Source organism: Lontra canadensis, unplaced genomic scaffold, assembly GCF_010015895.1.
Source record: "Lontra canadensis isolate GAN:19392208 unplaced genomic scaffold, GSC_riverotter_1.0 scaffold144, whole genome shotgun sequence".
NCBI lineage: Eukaryota > Metazoa > Chordata > Mammalia > Carnivora > Mustelidae > Lontra > Lontra canadensis.
This window is the reverse complement of record NW_022631138.1, coordinates 685,497-704,863: the sequence shown is the minus strand read 5'-3', so window position 1 is coordinate 704,863 and position 19,367 is coordinate 685,497. Positions and strand designations below refer to the sequence as shown.

Genomic DNA, 19,367 nt, shown 5'->3' with positions numbered 1-19,367 from the left:
GCGGGCGGACTCTAAATGGCCCCACTGCCCTCTGATCTCTGGCCAAGGGCTACTCCCCCACAGCTTTGTATTGTTCATCCTCTCCCTCCCACATAGGAAGAGATACTCTCCGGGCCCGCTACTCTCTCCTCTGGCCTTTGGGAAGACTTCCGTGGCCATCCCCTCCACTTTCACCATGTTATCTGGATACTGGGACCTCATGCTCCTGGGCCTGGCAAATTAGGAAATGCCACAGGGAAGACGGTTACAGGCTCTGCCCCATCACTGGAGTCCCCGGCTTATTTCTAGAGTTGTCCTCCTCCTCGGCCCACTACTAACTCCCCAGAAGGGCTTCTGGCCCTCTGCACCCTCGAGAGCCAAACCTGATGCTGTGGAGTCCATAGCTGGGGCTAAGGGGCGACGTCCTTTCACTAGGTCCAAATCTCTGTTCTGCGGCCGCAGCCCTGCGGTCCTCCCTACGATTCAGGGAGCAGGGAGCACGCTGGGTGACGCCGGGCATTCCCACTCCGCGCGGTGACGCCCAGCCGACCCGCACGGCCCTGACAGGGATATCAAACCCGGACTGCCGCCCCGGCGCGGAGCTCTGCCGCCGGAGGAGGGGCCGTTCCCCCGCTTTCAGGCGCGCTCTCAGACCCCTCACGAGCCGGGCCTGGGCGCACTGGCGCCGCTCCGCCGCCTTTCTCGGGACCAGGCTCTAGAACCCAGTTCCCTCGCAGACCCACACCCACAGCGACGACTACACCACCAGGAGGTACGTCCGTAGCCACGCCTCCGACCTCGGGGGCCAGTGCGCCTCCGCGGCCCTAAGACAGCAGGTATTCGGGAGAGAGCCTCACAGGGACACGGACCGGCCCTGCAACTCTGTCCCCTAGCTCTAGGCCCCCATAGTCCCTCGCAGCCGGGCAGGCGGAGGAGCACTCCCAACTCTGTCACGGGCTGGGGCGCGACGCCCGCGATAAGCCCACGCGCCCGAAGTCACAGGTCCCACAAAGAGTAAAGCCCTTCCCGGCCCCAGACCCAGCCCCTGAGCCCAGACCGTTCCGAGCCTGCGCAGATGAGCCGCCTCGCGGGGGTCAAACAAGCGAGCGTCCGGGGCGGGTCCGCGGGGCGCGGCGAGTGGCGCCTGCGCCCTGGGGGCCGGAGACAATGGTCCTGAGGGTGCGGGCGGGGAGTCCTCTGGGAACGGCCCTGTTAGCCACCGACCAGGGTAGAGGGTTTCTCGGGCTCTCACCACCAGCTGGGAACTGAGAGCAACTTCCATTTTAGGCTCCATGGCCAGGTTTGGGGCTGTCCAACCAGAAGCCACTGGAAATTTGTTAAAAAGAGAAGCCTGGCCCTACCCTCAATCTGCCAAATAAGGATTTACAGGAAACTCTCTAGGCGTATCTCTTACAGAGTGCCCGGACATACAGATGGCTTATTGCTAGTTACTTACTGCTCTTCTACAGGCCGTCCCGTGCCTCTCCGCCTTCCTCCCACTGCTCCAAATTCAGAGTTCAGAGAAGGGTCAACGAAGAAACGATATGGACTCCTTCCTGCTCCAGAAAGGAGTATCATTTACGACCTAAAAGAAATGTAGAAATGGTCTGAATATTAAAACGATGGCTCTCAGGAGGCAGTCCTCAGCCAGAGAGGGGACTTGTAAGGACTGAGTGGTTTATAGACCCTATCTAGGGGTTCTGGGACAACCCATTAAGTCAGGGCAAAACCCACCATTTTCCCCTCTTGCTTTTCAATCCGTCACTTTTTCCCAGCACTCTCGGTGGCACACATGGCCAGGATGGCATAGCAAGTGCCCAAAAAGCAAGCCCTCTTCCTCTGGGGCGCGGAGGGGGCCGGCAGGCCACGTGGGGGTGCTGCCAGGGAACCGTGGTTTTGGCCCAGGAGTTTCTGTTCTCTTCTGTGCTCTGGAACCAAGAAGGGAAAGGGATGGGCGAATGAGAAAAAAATGTCATCTCATTTGTAACTTAGCACAACTAGACAGAAATGAAACTGCTTCAGATTATCTTGAGGAGTGCCTTTGTGCCTGGTGTGCCTTTTGGCATTGGCCTGCTACAGTGTCTGAAGTTTCTGTCCTCTTAAATTCAGGACAGAGCCTGATCCAGAGGCCTATGCCACAATGCACATGTTACCCAAGAGAGTTAATCAATAGCTTAACAAGGATGTCCCCTCTTCCAGAGTGTTCTCACGTGCCACTCGAGGTCAACTACTGTTAGGGGAGCTCTGGTTCCCAGCAACCCAGTAAGTTTGTGCACTGCCCCCAACATTCCCTTTTGCTGCTCCTTTATAGTCAAACATTTCTCCCATTCCAACCCAGTGTGACTACTGTTCTGTACACATAGTTTTGCCTTTTACAGAATGTCATATAAACAGGATTATATCGTATGTAGCTTTTCTTTTTAAATATTTTATTTATTTATTTGACAGAGAGAGATCACAAGTAGGCAGAGGCAGGCAGAGAGAGAGGAGGAGGAAGCAGGCTCCCCAATGAGCAGAGAGCCTGATTCGGGGCTCGATCCCAGGACCCTGGGATCAGGACCTGAGCCAAAGGCAGAGGCTTTAGCCCACTGAGCCACCCAGGCATCCCTAGTATGTAACATTTTGAGAGTGGCTTTTATCACTCAGCATAAAGCCCTTGAGATCCATCTCTGTTGTCATGGGGATCAATAGTTCATTCCTTTGTATTCTTGACTCCAGCTGTCCTGTAAGGAAGGCTGTCCTAAGGAGCCATACACCACATCCACTTACATTCTATTTAGAAGAACACTTGGCTACATCTAGCTGCAGAGAAATGTACTCTTTAAACATGTGCCTGGCTAAAATTCTATTGCCATGGAAGATGGAGAGAAAAAAAAAGAAGACACCAAATTTTAGGAACAATATTGGTAAACTGTAGTTTGCTCAGAGGAAGAGCAGGTGACAAGAACATCTCTAAATCAATTAGCCTGAGGGAGATGGCTTATTCTATTTTAAGCATATTATTAAAAAAAATGTAAAGGTGCTTTTGTAAGGCAGAACTGAAGCATAGATTTTTCTACAGGTCCCCTGTGTGCTCAGGCATCCATCATCACACAACCTCCAACTTTCCTGGGTTGGGACCCCCGTAGTAAAAACAGAAACCTGTTCACAATTAGGACTCAGGAGTATGCAGTCATTGAGAGTGGACTAAAGATGCCCCAATGGTGGCCATTCTGAAAGAAGGTATTATGAAAACAAAAACATAGAAGTAGAAAGCCATTCCAATCTGGAATCAGATCTGGGTATTAAAAGCAACAGTGTTTTTCAGGTATAGTGTGAAATTGTGCCTGAATATTTCTCTCCCACCCATCACCCAGCTTCTGATCATATGCAATTTCCACTCTCAGTATCTAAGGCTAGATAAATTAAAAACAACAAGGGAACAGCAAGAAAGGATGTCCGTCTTAGACATCATGACTTCAATCAAGTCCTAATCCTGGAAGATCCAAACCCTTACTACAGTACAAAACCATCCCCAATCTGGCCTCAAGTTACAGTTGTCAGACCCTAAATACCCACCGGCCACTCATCTTGCTACTAATTTTTCGCACTTTTATCCCCTAGTCTGTTAACTTTACAAGATGCTATTCTCTCTACATAGATTGCACTGTGTGTGTGTGTGTGTGTGTGTGTGTGTGTAAAAGGTTTTATTTATTTGGGGGTGGCAGAGGTAAAGAGAGAGAATCCCAAGCAGAGTCCACACTGAGCATGGAGCCCAACTTGGGATCCTGAGATCCCTGAGATCATGACCTGAGCCCAAAGCAAAAGTCCGAAGCTTAACCAACTGAGCCACCGAGACACACTTTCTTTCTTCTTAATAAAGCAAGTGAGTGTTTTTTTTTTTTTAAGATTTTATTTATTTGACAGAGATCACAAGTAGGCAGAGAGACAGGCAGAGAGGAGGAAGCAGGCTCCCTGCTGAGCAGAGAGCCCCACGTAGGGCTCGATCCCAGGACCCTGAGATCATGACCTGAGCCAAAGGCAGAGGCTTTAACCCACTGAGCCACCCAGGTGCCCCAAAACAAGTTTTGTTTTTTGTTTTTTTTTTCCCCCAAGTGGATCAGTTATAAGACTGTAACTGTTACAGGCCTTTTTAAACATTTTCAGCCACAGTTAATTGCTTCCTGCTTGTCCTCCCCTAGTGTCTCCAATGTGACATATAGAACATACTGCATTGTGTTTTAACTCTTACATTCTGGTTTTTCCTTTAGACCATGAGTTCGTCTGAGGCAGTAACCATGTCTTATTTACATTTGTAGCAATGCCTTGTGTATGGTAGGCATTATAGATTTCTTGAGTGAAAGTGTAGATTTGTTTCCGAAGTAGTGTTTTATCATATTCTTGCAATCCCCAGTGTTCTCTGAAGCTCTAGCTCAGTGGTTCTTAGCTTTAGCAGCACATCAGAATCACCTGAAGATCTTTGTAAACTCTCTCTCCTCTGAGTGGACCCCACGTACCAATGTGTCCAAAGCTCTTCAAATTATTCTGACATGGAGCCACCGATGAGAATCCCTACATGTCTCCAACTAGGGCCCTTCTAGCAGTACCAAAGAAGGCAGGCTGGTGTGAGCTCACACTGTCGGCAGTCGGCCAACTGCCCAGTTAGACAGACGTGTATCGTGGGCTTTCCTCTTCCGGCGCAAAAATGTGCACATACCCTGCCTCAGGCCCAGACTTGTCCTAGAACCAAATTCTGCCTTTCTCCCAAATTTCAGAACAAAATGCCTGAAAGCGGACAAGCTGAAGCAGGAAAATCCTCTTCCAAGCGCCAGGAGACTCGTTCTCTGTCTTCCGTCAGTGAAAAACAAGGGTAGGGACCGGCCCCAAAGATCACATTTCCTCCGGATGGCCCTTCCATCAGAGGACTGGAGGGACGTGACAACACACGTAGGCAGTACTTCCAGGGTCTTATAATTCTCCCATACATCTTCTCTCACCTGGCTACAGCAACTGGAACACTCTATTCAACCCGCCATAGAGCCTTCAGCCCCGTTCCCAGAAACGTGCGCTTGCGCAAAATTTTATACGTCATATTGGAGCGCGCCGACCGCTGAGACTTCTGGGAAATGGAGTCTGTGAGGAGGCCGAACACTGTAAGCGCAGACGTCAGAGTCTTTACGCAGGCGCATTGCTTTTCAGACCTGAAGAGGCGCCGTCTTCCTGGGTACCCAGCACTCTGTGCAGGAGGTGAGCTCAGGCTGCGGGTGTTTGACTTCGAGATGTGGAGTGAGCGCAGCGGCCGAGAGAAGGGGACACTGAGAACTTGGGGGAGGTGCTGTGGGAGTTCAACGGGGTGACGCGGGTGAAGCCAGCCTGCAGAGAGAGAGAGAGAGGGTGTGTGTGTGTGTGTGTGTGTGTGTGTGTATGTGTGTGTATCCCAGCTCGGAGAGGTGCAGACGGAAAGTTGCCCCTCGCTTCCTGTGTGTGTGTGTATTCCGTGGAGTGTGGGCACTGTCAGGAGTGATCTTTCATCATACACCCACTATATGCCAGATCCCAACTTTCAGGTTGGAAGTTTGGAGCCTTCTTCCGCTCCTCTCGTCCTCCTTCCCATAATGGGTGTTTAATAAATATGGGTGGAATCAACACTAAATCTGTGGGGACGCCGGCTCCGCCCCTCCGTCTTTCTCAGAAAACATCTCAGATTGTCTCGGTTGGCTCGCTCCGTACGAGGCCCTCGTTTAAGGATAGATACATCATGTTTTAGACTACATCATTGAACATTAAAAAAAAAATTTAACCAAGGAAGTTTAACTTTTAAGCTGTTTGGAATCCATTGTTGAAACCGATGGTTATTATTTAGCTTATTGACAAGTTTGATTCTAGAAGTAACTACATCTCTGAGATATCTGTGATTTTAAAAAGGATATTTGCAAATTGAGTCTGAGATGCAGTCCTTAAAGCACTTGGCTTGACATATATGGTTATCCATTAAACCAGTTATTAAAGCTACCTTAATGCCTAATGTGTCTGTTTCAGCTGTCAATATCATGCACAATCTTTAGTTCAGAGGAATGAATGGTAAAACGAATGCTTTAATATCATTCTTTAGTTGCTAGGGGCCTTGATGAGGCAGGGCCTATCATGGAGGAGATAGGATTTGGGATGGGGGGATGGGAAACAGGGAAGAAGTAGCAAAGCATTAGGCAGATTTGAGAGGGAGCTGATTTTAACTGGAGTGAAGTGTCAAGGAGTAGTGGGAGACAAGGGTGGAGAAAAGCACACTGGCACGAGAACACAGAGGATCAGGACAAAACACAGGGCAAGTGGATAGTATAGTTCTGATCTGAAGACTGTCAGGAAGAAAACTATTTGGGGACAGTAATTCTAGAGGTCACATCAGGACTAAAGAAAGAAAGGGACTAGTGGCAGGGAGCCAGTTGGGAATGCAAGGTAATCCCGATGTGGGTTGTTACAGACCTGAAATAATGGTGTCAGTGGTAGGAAAAGATAAAAATGACAATGCAGAAGAAGAGTCAGAAGGACCTGGTGAGGGGCGCCTGGGTGGCTCAGTGGGTTAAAACCTCCGCCTTCGGGTTGGGCCATGATCCAGGGTCCTGGGATCGAGCCCTGTGTCAGGGTCTCTGCCTGTTGGCCTGCTTCCACCCCCCTCTCTCTGCCTGCCTCTCTGCTTATTTGTGATCTCTGTCTGTCAAATAAATAAATAAAATATTTAAAAAAAAGAAGAAGAAGAAGAAGGACCTGGTGACTAGATTTGGGAGGAAAGAGAGCAAGGTAAAAGTTTGAATTGGGGGCATCTGGGAAAATAATAGAACATCTGACAGAAATGTCAAGCTAGGGAGAGGGATTAATTGGGGAGTTGCATAGGGGAAGATGTCTTAAGGTGCTGGCAGAATGCCTGAATCAAAATTTGCAGTCACTTGGAAATGCCAGCTGAGTTTGGAAGAGGCATTGGGTCTAGACTGGAAACCATCTCTGTAGAGATGGAAAATGGAGGGCCGGGTGGATGGCCTTTCTGAGGGATAGCAGGAACATTGTACAAAGACTAAGTGTTGTTGGGCAGCAGCTAAGTTTCCAGGGCAAGACTGGGGAAAAGAAGCAGGAACTTGTCAGAATAATCAAAAGCTGCAGAGAAATAAAGATAAGGAGAAAAAGACTATTGTAATTAGAGGTGCATTGGTAATTTTCAAGTGTACAGTTTCAGGTGGTGAGGGGTGACAAGAACAGAAAAAGATTCAAAAAGAGGAGATGGAATTGATAAGTATGTGTTACCAAGAACTTTGATCATGAAAGGAAAACCTAAATGAGAACTCTTGCTAAAGAGAGGCCATGGGATTCAGTGAAGAAGGTTTCAGAGAGATGAGGGTTGTGTCTGAAGATATGGGGAAGAAGTTACTGGTGAGCTGGGAGATGGTGGAGAAAGCAAGATCTGGTAATGCAGGGAACAGATTCTGAAAAGCAACAGTAGTGGAAAAGGAGGTAGGACACAGAGGACACTCAGGGAAAGACCCAGAGACAGAAACATTTCTGTTTCATCCTCACACCTCATGCTACCACGCACATAGCAGGTCCTTGGATGTATTTGTTGACTTGTAGGATGAATGGGTTGGTATTGGGCAGTTGAAAGGAAAGCAATTTTCATTTATTGAACAGACTAAGATAAATGCTTTACATTAACTGTCTAATTTACTGTTTATAACTACTCTGTGAGGTAGGTAGTAAACAACTGGAGGTCAACCTTTAGTTTAAGTAATTTGCCCAAGCCTTCATCATTAATAAATACGTGCCTGTGGAATGCTTTTTACCACACAGACTTTGGAACTCTTGTGAGTGAGCATTCTTCCAAAATTCTAATGTCAGCCGTAGAAGTTTGGAGTAGCTACGGGGCAAGGATGCAAACAGGAAAAGCTTTCTAGGCAAGGGCTCATTTGAAGATCTAGAATAAGAATTTGAAGAGGTTTTTTTTTTTTCTCTAGAAATACTCTGAGAACCAGCAGTAGGACAAGAGAAAACATAAGTGACTCCATGTGGATTTGGTGGACTTGGGAAGCCCTGAGTATCACGGGGAGGCTACTGAAGCGACTGCCAGGGGAGGGAAGTCAGCCTGGCAGGGATCCCACGAATAATGAGCACCTCGGGAGTATTGGCTGGTTACTGAATGGCTGGGGAGCTTTTATGCCCACCACCATTTGTAAGGTGTTCAGTGCTCGTTTTATGAAGTCATAATCCAATAAACAAAACTGAAAATTGTCTTTAAGGATTTAAACATTGAGCAGTTTCAACTACAATCTCAGATGTAGTTCAGCTGATTTGTTCGAAAAGCTCAAATGCTTTCGACAACATATTCAAATACTTTGATTCCAAAGTGATTCCTATACTTACACTTAAACCTATTCTAGAACAGCAACAGCACATTGTAATTAATGTTTTCATTATTTCTACCTTCCTAAGATTATAACCCGTAGCTAATGCTAACACGTAGCCCATTATTTTATATGCTTTATAGGTATTCTACTTACGCATCACAATAGCTCTGAGGTAGATACTTTCATTATTCTAATTTTACAGACGGGTGAACTGAGACAGAGGTTGAGAAACTTGCCTAAGGTCATACAGGTAGTAAGCAGAGCTGGAATTTTATTTCTGGCAGTGTCTCCTGTATCTCAAAATACTAATTTGGACTTCTTACGAGGGCCCAAGAGTAATGTTTTAAAACCCTTCTGGGAATGGAGGAATCTTGACAAGCAAGGGAAGGATTACTTTCTTAAACAACACAGCTTGCAGGCTACTGATGATGTCTTAGCTGTTTCCATTTGTGTATATATCACTCTGCCTCCTCCTAACAAGATTCAAATCCCAATCTCTCAGGTCCAAAAAAAAAAAAAAAATTGTAGTTACACTAAACATGTTTTTCCAGTATTTTTTTTTAAGTTTTTACCTTTTGCATAGTTTTTGGTTTTTTTTTTTTAAGATTTTATTATTTGGGGGCACCTGGGTGGCTCAGTGTGTTAAGCCTCTGCCTTCGGCTCAGGTCATGATCCCAGGGTCCTGGGATTGAGCCCCGCATCGGGCTCTCGGCTCAGCGAGGAGCCTGCTGCTTCCTCTCTCTCTGCCTGCCTCTCTGCCTACTTGTGACCTCTCTGTCTGTCAAGTAAATAAATAAATAAATATTAAAAAAAAAAAAAAGATTTTATTATTTGACAGAGAGACATCACAAGTAGGGAGAGAGGCAGGCAGAGAGAGAGGGGGGAAACAGGCTCCCCACTGAGCAGAGAGCCTGAGGGGGGCTCAATCCCAGGACCTGGAGATCATGACCTGAACCAAAGGCAGAGGCTCAACCCACTGAGCCACCCAGGCGCCCCACGTTTTGCATAGGTTTAAACATTTTTGCAAACTGGTGTTCACCCTCAAGGTAATAATCTTTTAAAGTTTTGTTTGGCCAGTGCTCAGTAACCCATTGTCTAGTAAATATATATTGGTCTGGTCTTTTTGAAAACTTAACTGTACCTTAGTAGTATCTCATAATTAATAAGACAAGATAGTGGGCTCATCTCCTAAAGGAGGAAGGATTAAGTCTTCATGGTTACTTTGCCTCTTTAGACGAGCTCATACTCCTTCTTCCTCTCCCCAGTACTGATTAGTCTGTTTGGGGTTTGACGTTCCTGATTCTGGGATTACTTGGTTTACCCACATTCCCTTGATTTCTTTTCTCATGCTTGTGTGAATGGACACAAGTATATATCCTAAGGATACATCTATACTTTGTGAATAGTCATACAATTAATAGGAAAAAAAAAAACAAAGTACTTATTTCTATCACTAAAGGTGTATTTTCCCTCTTTGTATTACAACGATTTTTAAAATATATTATTTTTTTTCCTCGTTTTGAGTATGGAACTCATGGTCTTTCAAAATTCAAACTGTTTCATTCAGCAATAGTAATTTTTATAACCTGGCCAGTGGAAGCCAGAATCACCTGATTTTTCCTATCCAAAGATGTGGCAACAGCTCAAACTCTAAATACTCCAAACTGTACCCATTAGCTTTCCCTCCAAACCTCCTCCTCTTCTGTTGCTCATCTCCATGAGTTGTACCTCTGTGCACACCATTGTTCAGATCAGTGACCTGGAGGTCATTCTTGCTTCTCCCATCACCCTCAGCCTCCACTGGCAGTCAGTCTGTTGTCTGCTCTTCTTTTTTTTTTTTTTTTTAAGATTTTTTTTTTTTTTAATTTGTCAGAGAGAGAGAGCACAAGCAGGGGGAGCTGCAGACAGAGGAAGAAGCAGGCTCCCCGATGAGCAAAGAACCCAATGCAGGACTCGATCTCAGGACCCTGGGATCATGATCTGAGCTGAAGGCAGATACTTAACCCACTGAGTCACCCAGGCATCCCTGTTCTTCATGTCTTGACAGTAGTTTCACTTTTGTCCATTTCTGCTGTCATTACTTTCATTCAGCTTTTCATCATTTTTCCTTATTTAATTATGAGATTCCTCACTGGTCTTCTCACCTCCATTCTTGCCCTCCTCTACTCCCATTCTGCTACAGCTACCCAGAATGGCATGGCTACCTGTGTCGGAGGTCCCCAAGATCACCCCCCATTCAGGGATTTGCTGGAAGGACGTGGAGCTCAGCCTGTACTTGCACTCATGGCTAAGACAAGGATGTACAGCTAGGTCAATCAGGGATGAGACAGGCAGAGTCTGGAGAAACCCAAATACAGGCTTTCTTGTGCTCTCTCCCTGCCATGAGGAGTCACACCAAACACATCCTCTCCAGCAATAAAAATGCAACAATGTATGTGTGATGTTCCAGCTCACAAAGGCTCATTAGAGGCTCAGAGCCCAAGTTTTTTTTTTTTATTGAGAGCAGGTCAGGTAGGCACTCTCTGCCTAACACATACCAAAATTCCAGACCCTCTGGCAGGAAAGCAAGTGTTCAACATAAACCACATCGTTTGTTCAAATAGTTTGGCATAATGGGCCACCCTTCTTTCTTAGGAAACTCTCCCCAAATTGAAGTTCCCAGACCTAGCCAAGGACCAACCTCGCAAATGGAATTTTCTGAGAATAGCTATCTTGGGTCTGCTTTAACTTTTCTATATACCCACATTCCTTCCTGGTTTTTTTTCCCCTGTACACCAAAGTAAATACATACTCATAAAAACAAAAATCAGAGTATAAAGAATTACAAGAAATAGAATAAAACCACTTAAAATGCCACCACTCAAATTCCACTTACATTTTAGTGTATATTCTTTCAGTCCTTTATCTATCCATATGCACATACACAATTAAGTAGTTTTAAGTGTGCATTCCTCACTTAATATTTGTAAATTTGTTTAAAAAAAAAACTCTCCTGGGGCGCCTGGGTGGCTCAGTCGTTAAGCAACTGCCTTCAGCTCAGGTCGTGATCCCAGGGTCCTGGGATCGAGCCCCACATCAGGCTCTCTGCTCAGCAGGGAGCCTGCTTCCTCCTCTCTCTGCCTGCCCCTCTGCCTACTTGTGATCTCTGTCTGTCAAATAAATTAAAAAAAAACAAAAACAAAAAAAAACCTCTCCTGGTTATCTGTCACAATTCCATATCCCTCCCTTTCCAGAGATAACTTGTAATTTGGTACTTATTGTCCCACACAGATTTTTTTTGTAGATATTATTTACCTGTTTTTAAGTTTGAGTTTTGTTTTTTTTTTTAAGATACATTTATTTGAGAGAGAGAGAAAGAGTGTGAACTTGGTAAGGAGGGGCAGAGGAAGAGAGAGAACCTCATGCAGACTCCCCAATGAGTGTGTAGTCTGATGCAGGGATCAACCTCATGACCCTGCGATCATGGCCCTAAGATCATGACCTGAGCCAAAATCAAGAGTCAGGGGCTTAACCAATTGAGCCTTCCAGGTGCCCTGTTTTTTAAGTTTTATATAGATGTTACACAGTAATTCTAAAACTTTATTTTTTGCTCAGTAATTACATTTTGTGATTTATTATTAACACAAAGCTCTACTTCATTCATCTTAATGTATAATATTCCAATACACATAAGTTCACACTTAAAATAACAATTGGTCCTTCTCATGAACATTTAAGTTGTTTGCAGTTTATCACTAGTGATCTTTTCCTCAATGATTTGTAATGCAGGCTCAGTTGTATATCAAGTTTCCCTACATGTTTGGATATGTTGGGGATTTTTTTATTCTTGTCTATTGGTCTGTTATCTGTGTGGCTATTTTTTTCATGAAAATAAAAATCATATTATAGCATTGAGGTTAAAAACTGATGGACAGACCTGGGTTCAAATTCTCCCTCAGCTTCTTTTAACCCTAACTTTCCTAATCTGTAAGATAGTAACTATCTGGGGCACCTGGGTGGCTCAGTCGTTAAGCGCCTGCCTTCAGCTCAAGACATGCTTCCAGGGTCCTGAGATCCAGCCCCACATCAGGCTCCCTGCTCAGCACGGAGTCCGCTTCTCCCTCTCCCTCTGCCTCTTCCCCAGCTTGTGTTCTCTCTCTGTCACTCTCTCCCTCAAATAAATCAAATAAAATCTTTAAAAATAAAGAAATTAAATAGTACCTACCTTATCAATTTATGAATATGGAATTAAGTTATCCCGAGAAAGAGTCTGCCTTTGGCTCAGGTCATGATTCCAGCATCCTGGGATCAAGCCCCATATTGGGCTCCCTGCTCAACAGGGAGTCTGCTTCTTCCTCTCCTGCTCCCCTGTGCTTGTATTCTCTCTCTCACTGTCTCTCTCTGTCATAAATAAATAAAATCTTTTTTTAAAGAAAGTGTCTGGTAAGTAACAAATACTAGCACAGTGCCTGGTAAGTCGCAAATACTCAATAAATGCTAGTTATTATTAATATGATATTAAATGGTATTACAGTGTATGGATATTATGGATTTAATCATATCTCCTGTTTTATTTTATTTTTTTAAAGATTTTACTTATTTATTTGACAGACAGAGATCACAAGTAGGCAGAGAGGCAGGCAGAGAGAGAGAGGGGGAAGCAGGCTCCCTGCCAAGCAGAGAGCCCGATGCGGGGCTCGATCCCAGGACCCTGGGATCATGACCTGAGCCGAAGGCAGAGGCTTTAACCCACTGAGCCACCCAGGCACCCCGATATCTCCTGTTTTAGAAACTTAGGATATTTCAAATTTTTCCTTTACTGTAAGGATTAAATGAGATAATACATGTAAAGTGCTTAAAAAGTTACCACATGTAGTGCTCCATAAGGTTAGTATTATGACTAAAGATATTGTCACTTACTTCCTTAGGACAAACTCCTAGGAAAGATTTGCTGAGCCAGAGTATGTGTGTTCCAAGGCTCTTCATACAATTTGCAGTGATCTTTCTAAAACACAAATCTGATCATTCTTCCATGTTGGAATTCTTCAGTGAGCTCCATGCCTGTGGTCCTTCTTCCATGCATGGGACCATACAAGCTGGTCTTGTCTACTTCCCCACTGCACTGCTCACAGCCTATACCTCTGCCATTCTAAACTAGTTCCAGTTGTTCATCTTTTCCATGTAGAGACACACCTCCTTATTTTTGAAAACTTGGTACTTTTCCTGCCTAGAATGTTCTACCTCTTCCCCCAAATCAAGCCTTACATCCCATTTCTGCCAAGGAACTTATAGCCTCCTGTCTGGATGAGGCAAGCCTCTGCTGGGCTCTGAGAGTTTGTTGTGGGTATCTCTTTATAGTACCTATCCATCCTGTAGTGACACATTACTGGGGCTACTTGTTTGTCCTATATTCTAAGCTATAAGCTTTTAGAGGACAAGGACAGTGTCCTAAAGTTTTTGTGTTTGGTATAAATAGTTGGTGCTGAATAAATGTTGGTTGGATAGACGGATGAATGAATACAAGGATCAGTACCCCTATCCCCTTGACCGCAGGAGAGTACTCAGTGCACCCCCTCTTTGCCTCGTCCTTCCTCGGACTGCACTTCCCATCCCACTCATGATTTCCAGAAATGCTTGACTTAACTGTGTTGACTTAGACTCTTAACTGTGGGAAACTGAGACCTACTCAGCTAACTCAAGGAAAGGGGGTTAGCGATAGGATCCACACCAAGCCTAAGAAGGTTACGGCAATCCCAGAATAATTGAGGCTGGTCTAAATGCGAATTGGAACCCAGGGGTGGTCTGCAAGCATTGAGGAAATTCATGCCAGTAAAAAACTCTTAAGTCTTCGCTCCAGTGTTTCACCACTAAGGTGACCAGGCTCTTCTTCCCCCAGCCTGTGTCTAGTCTTCCTGGGTCATGCCTCTCACACACTCACGGGATCTGCTTCCGGGTAGCTTTGGCTCCCCTGATCCTCATGGCTACTTCCGTCCCTCCTGACACCCTTTCAACTCATCACTCACCTGTTGTGCTGACATTTCTTAGCTCATGTTCCCCTTTCCAAGCTAGATCACATCTCAGTCCACTACCTGAGGCCTACGTCAGTGTGGCTCCAGGAGGGAGAGACAGTGTCATGTGGAACAAGATGTGGCTGCCCAACAGTGGCTCCTTTAGCACAGGGTTACAAATGGGGTATTTTTCCCTTAATGAGGCTGTGGGTATTTATTGGACATGTCTTTCCATATAGTCATTTATAAAATTTCTTAGACTTCTTATCTGGTAACCATCAGGGCAATATTGAATGTGAACTTATAAATATAGTATAAGCTTCATATGTTCTTGATTCCCAGGAACAGAACTCTTCCTCTGGGATCACGGTCAAACCAGCACCCGCTCGTGTCCTAAATAACACTATCCATGGCCTTTCGCTCCAAAGGTTTAGGGTGGGGTTGCTCCTAGCCTGGCTTTGCTTTGTCTTCCCCGTTTGTAGGGTATTAAGAAAGAGAATGGTTATATAATTCACTGGTATTTGGAGATTTCTTGCTTTATGGGTCAGAAAACTACAAACCAAGACTTGTCTTTCTCATACTGTCTTTCTCATCCCATACCTTTTCCTCATTAGGACTCTGCCCTTTTCTACAAGGAGACCACACAGGAGGGAATGGCTGCTGTGTCTCCGACTGCCGGATGCCAGGTGAGGTGAACTTTGTGTGTCTGGAATACTTGGTTAGTCTCCAGATTGTAACCACTTTTCTCTCTTTATCCGGGAGCTTCTTCAGTCAAACCGAGCCAGGTAAATGAAGGGCTCCGGGGGGAATGCATCTTTCCCATTTGACTTGTGGTATCCTTCAGTGACCTTTTCTTGCCTTGAACACGTGCCCAGTAGTGTGTCACCAGGGACACGGCCTCTGTGGACTTGGCTCTGAGAGCTTTTGCCTTAAAAATGATGGTACAGGTTGGCTTGGATGGTTTGAGGGAACAGTTCTTGTCCTGACTTGCCTTCAGTGCATCCATTTGAGAGTGGACCCCAAGTATTCCAGGAAGTGTTGGGTTAGGCTGGGGAATATGACACTCGCTGAAGAGCCCCTCAGTGAGGTGGTAAGAGTCCCAAAGAGAGATGAGTGTAGGTAGAGACATGGGGCTTGCCCCACACCTGCCCACAGACCTGGAGTCTTGAATTCTATGCTCTGGCTTAGAACTTGCACACTGGAGACTCATCTGGGGTTTTAGGATTGGGGGTAAAGATGCTGTCTTACACAATCACAAAGCATTTGTGTGAAATGAAGGGATCCTAAGGACAATCTAATCAACACCATCATTTTAAGGATTTATAAAAAACAAAACAAAACAAAACAAAAAAAAACAAGATAATTGGCGGAATTCAAATAAGGTTGTAGATTATAGTATAATATCAATGGTGTTTTCTTGACTTTCATAATTACACTGTGATTATATTAGAGAATATCCTTGTTTTTATAAAATATGCATAAAATAGGAGTAAAGAGGCATCATGTTCACAAGTTACTCTCAAGAAGTTCAGGAAAAAGGAGAATGTGTATATACTGAGAGAGACAAAAAGATAAAGCACATGTGGAGAATGTTAACATTTGGGGAAGCTGCGTGAAGGGTACATAGGCATTCTTTGTTCTGTTCTTGCAAATTATCTGAAATTTACGGGCTTGGCTGTGAACATAAGAATTATGACCAAGAACTTCATGCCTCAGGGAATTATGCCACTTTCTCCCAAGTGCTTCAAAGCCCTGCTTCATCAGAACAATTTTACTTACCTTCCTTCCACAACCTCAGGGCTATCATCTTTATGACTGTTTCGTCTGGTCCATATAAAGAGAAGGGTTATAAGTAAGGGGCAATGTGATTGTGTTTCCAGGAATCAGTGACATTCGAGGATGTGGCAGTGATTTTCACAGATGAGGAGTGGAGACATCTAGTCCCTAATCAGAGGGACCTCTACAAGGAGGTGATGCTGGAAAACTATAAGATTATTGTCTCATTAGGTAAGGAGAGCTTCCCATAAGAAGTTAGACCCGGTACTGTGTTAATGGGGGATTGAGGGGCCAATAAATGATACCTCTTCTCCCACCTGAGTTCTGAAGCACTGAGAGACAAGATAGAGGAGTAGAAGGTATGGCTTAGGGGTACAGCGACAGTCGGCTTCTTCATCCTGAACCCCAAGATTGGACAGACTGGCTTCCTGAGCCATGGGCAGATTGTACAACCCCAGCCTCCCTTGTTCAGCAGCCTGTCCCTACAGTATAGAGGACCCACTCTCCAAAGGGGGGTGGGGGCGGGCAGACAGAAGAAGCGGAGTTACACATGCCCAGTTCCTCCGCCAGCTCATCAGTCAGGTAAGTTACTCAGCTCCGTCCAGAGGACTAAGGATGCCATCTTGAGAGAAAATTTCTCCTGAGAGAAGCAGAGGAGGGGAGGAAGAAGTGTTTTCCTTAATTTTTTTTTAAAGATTTTATTTATTTATTTGACAGAATGAGAAAAAGGGTACAAGGAGGGGGAATAGCAGGTAGAGACGGAGAAGCAGGCTCCCCACTGAGCAGAGAGCTCTATCCCAGGCCCCCGGGATCATGACCTGAATCGAAGGCAGTTGCTTAACCGACTGAACCACCCAAGTGCCCCGAGTGTTTTCCTTTAAAAAGAGGGCAGGGTGTAGGGTGTAGAAATACAAGCCTGTGCCTCAGAGTAAGTCACTAGAAGTGTGTTTGATTTTGAATATTTATCTTAAGTGCAGGCTTAGAGAGAGGCCCACAGAAGGCACTTTGCAGTTATAGAGACTTGGCTGACAAAATGAAAATTAAGAATGACTGCTCTGGGGGCACCTGGGTGGCTCAGTGGGTTAAGGCCTCTGCCTTCGGCTCAGGTCATGATCCTAGGGTCCTGGGATCGAGCCCTACTTTGGGCTCTCTGCTCAGCAGGGAGCCTGCTTCCTCCTCTCTCTCTGCCTACTTGTGATCTCTGTCTGCCCAATAAATAAAATCTTTAAAAAAAAAAAAAAGAATGACTGCTCTGGAGGCCCCTGCCGGGCTGGCTCAGTCTGTAGAGCGGGGAGAATAAAACACATTAGTTCAAACGGATTTTATCAACTTTTGACCAAGTGCTACTTGTTCCTTTGTAGAACCTCAGTCTTGACCTCCATTGTGAGCTTCCCACATCCTTTTGCCTTACTTTGTACTCTGCGTTCCTGGTGTGGGCCCTCTGGCTTTCCGTTTTCTGTCAGAAAGAGTGAGAGGTTGGGTTTAAGCTTCAGAATAGTTGTGTATTTCCATCACATGCCTGGCTTGTTTCTTTCTCCCTGAGCAGGACTTCCAGTTCCTCAATGGGACGTCATTTTTCAGCTGAAGAGAGGGGATGAGCCTTGGGTAGTTGATCTTCAAGGATCTGAGGAGAGAGAATGTCCGGAGAATGTCTCTCTAGGTAACTGTGTATGAACAGGACAGGGCCGACTTTTGTTTTGTGGCTGTTATTTGGGTGTGTGGGAAGGAGGCTTGGCTACCACATTTTTCTCACATTCACATCTTCTGCTTGAGTGTTTATTCTCTGTCACCCACCAGCTTTCGGTTTTTTTCTCCACACATGAAAGCGTTACTCCTCTTTATCCACCAAATGTTATTCTCTCAGATCTGTCGTGTTGCCCATACACACCTATTGCCCACCGACCCCCCACACCACTTAGCCTACTCTCCCAATTATCCTGGCCATGCTCCCAGTGGAAAGTCTTCTCTCTCTTCTGAGCTGTCCACTGTCAGTTCTGTTCTCTTTTCAAGTCTCAGTCTTTTCCCAACACGAACAACTGTCTATGGGAGCCAGCGGGGCAGTCCCTGTACACTACTGTTCAGATTTATTGTAGCATCTCGTCTTTCTGCTGTTGTACTGTAGTATTTCCTAGCCCAGGAGAGAAACTGCAACTGTATTTTCTGTCTGTTCCAGACCGGAAGACTAAGCCCGAGATTCATGGTCCTTCAGAAGGAGAAGAATCAGAAGGAATGGGGAGGGGAAAGCTTCGAGGAGAAGTTTCCGTGTGTCCTAAATTCGACGCTCATGCACTGGAGGGTGAGTCGGAAGCAGGGAAGGAGAGGCCTGCCGTCCAGACCTGCAAGAAGTCCCTTTCCCAGAAGGAAAGCTTGCAGCTGGGGTCTACCCCTCTCAAGAAAATCCTCACTAAAGAGAGAGACCAGGAATGCAGCCACTGTGGGAAGACCTTTTTTGACCACTCATCCCTTACCCGCCACCAGAGGACTCACACTGGAGAGAAGCCCTATGACTGTCACGAGTGTGGGAAGGCCTTCAGTCATAGGAGCAGTCTCAGTAGACATCTGATGTCTCACACGGGGGAGAGCCCCTATGAATGCAATGCATGTGGGAAGGCCTTTTTCGACCGGTCATCCCTAACTGTCCATCAGCGAATTCATACTGGAGAGAAGCCCTTTAAATGCAGTGAGTGTGGAAAAGCCTTCTTCGACCGCTCATCCCTTACTCGACACCAGAGAATCCACACCGGAGAAAGCCCTTATGAATGTAATCAGTGTGGGAAAGCCTTCAGCCAGAAAAGTATTCTCACTCGACATCAGCTCATCCACACCGGCAGGAAGCCTTACGAATGTAATGAGTGTGGGAAAGCCTTCTACGGCGTGTCGTCACTGAACAGACATCAGAAGGCTCACACTGGAGAGCCTCACTATCAGTGCAGTGAGTGCGGGAAAGCTTTCTTCGACCGTTCATCCCTTACTCAGCATCAGAAGATTCACACCGGAGACAAGCCATATGAGTGCACCGAATGCGGGAAAGCCTTTAGCCAGAGATGCCGGCTCACGCGACATCAGCGAGTGCATACAGGAGAGAAACCCTTTGAATGCAGCGTGTGTGGGAAGGTGTTCAGTTCTAAGTCGTCCGTTATTCAACACCAACGGCGTTATGCCAAACAAGGAATAGACTGAGTTGGGTGAAAGGACCTCCATAGAAACTCAAGCTAGGTCTTCCCCATCGTAAGCAAACCCATCCTTTGCGCATTCTACC

At 45.8% G+C, this 19,367-nt stretch overlaps 1 protein-coding gene across 4 annotated transcripts; it reads left to right on the top strand.

Moving 5' to 3' along the window:
- The first annotated feature begins 4,781 nt into the window (after positions 1-4,781).
- ZNF2 (zinc finger protein 2) lies at positions 4,782-19,294 on the top strand. Of its 4 annotated transcripts, XM_032843860.1 has the most exons (6): positions 4,782-5,205; positions 7,956-8,175; positions 14,947-15,018; positions 16,213-16,339; positions 17,655-17,768; positions 18,282-19,294. In XM_032843860.1, exons 2-6 carry the CDS (start codon positions 8,005-8,007, stop codon positions 19,286-19,288), a joined length of 1,491 nt encoding a protein of 496 aa, XP_032699751.1. In that variant the 5' UTR covers positions 4,782-5,205; positions 7,956-8,004; the 3' UTR covers positions 19,289-19,294. The 4 variants fall into 4 exon arrangements, with proteins under 4 accessions (XP_032699751.1, XP_032699753.1, XP_032699754.1 ...); XM_032843862.1 differs by lacking the exon at positions 7,956-8,175; XM_032843863.1 differs by lacking the exons at positions 4,782-5,205; positions 7,956-8,175 and adding an exon at positions 8,556-8,595.
- The last annotated feature ends 73 nt before the right edge of the window (positions 19,295-19,367 follow it).

What these genes read in the sequence shown, in the direction of transcription:
- ZNF2 (XM_032843860.1), top strand. Translation starts at nt 8,005, where the DNA reads ATGTGGATTTGGTGGACTTGGGAAGCCCTGAGTATCACGGGGAGGCTA. An exon ending in TGCCCACCACCATTTGTAAG is followed by an intron (nt 8,176 to 14,946) that starts GTGTTCAGTGCT and finishes TTTCCTCATTAG; the next exon opens with GACTCTGCCCTTTTCTACAA. An exon ending in TAAGATTATTGTCTCATTAG is followed by an intron (nt 16,340 to 17,654) that starts GTAAGGAGAGCT and finishes CTCCCTGAGCAG; the next exon opens with GACTTCCAGTTCCTCAATGG.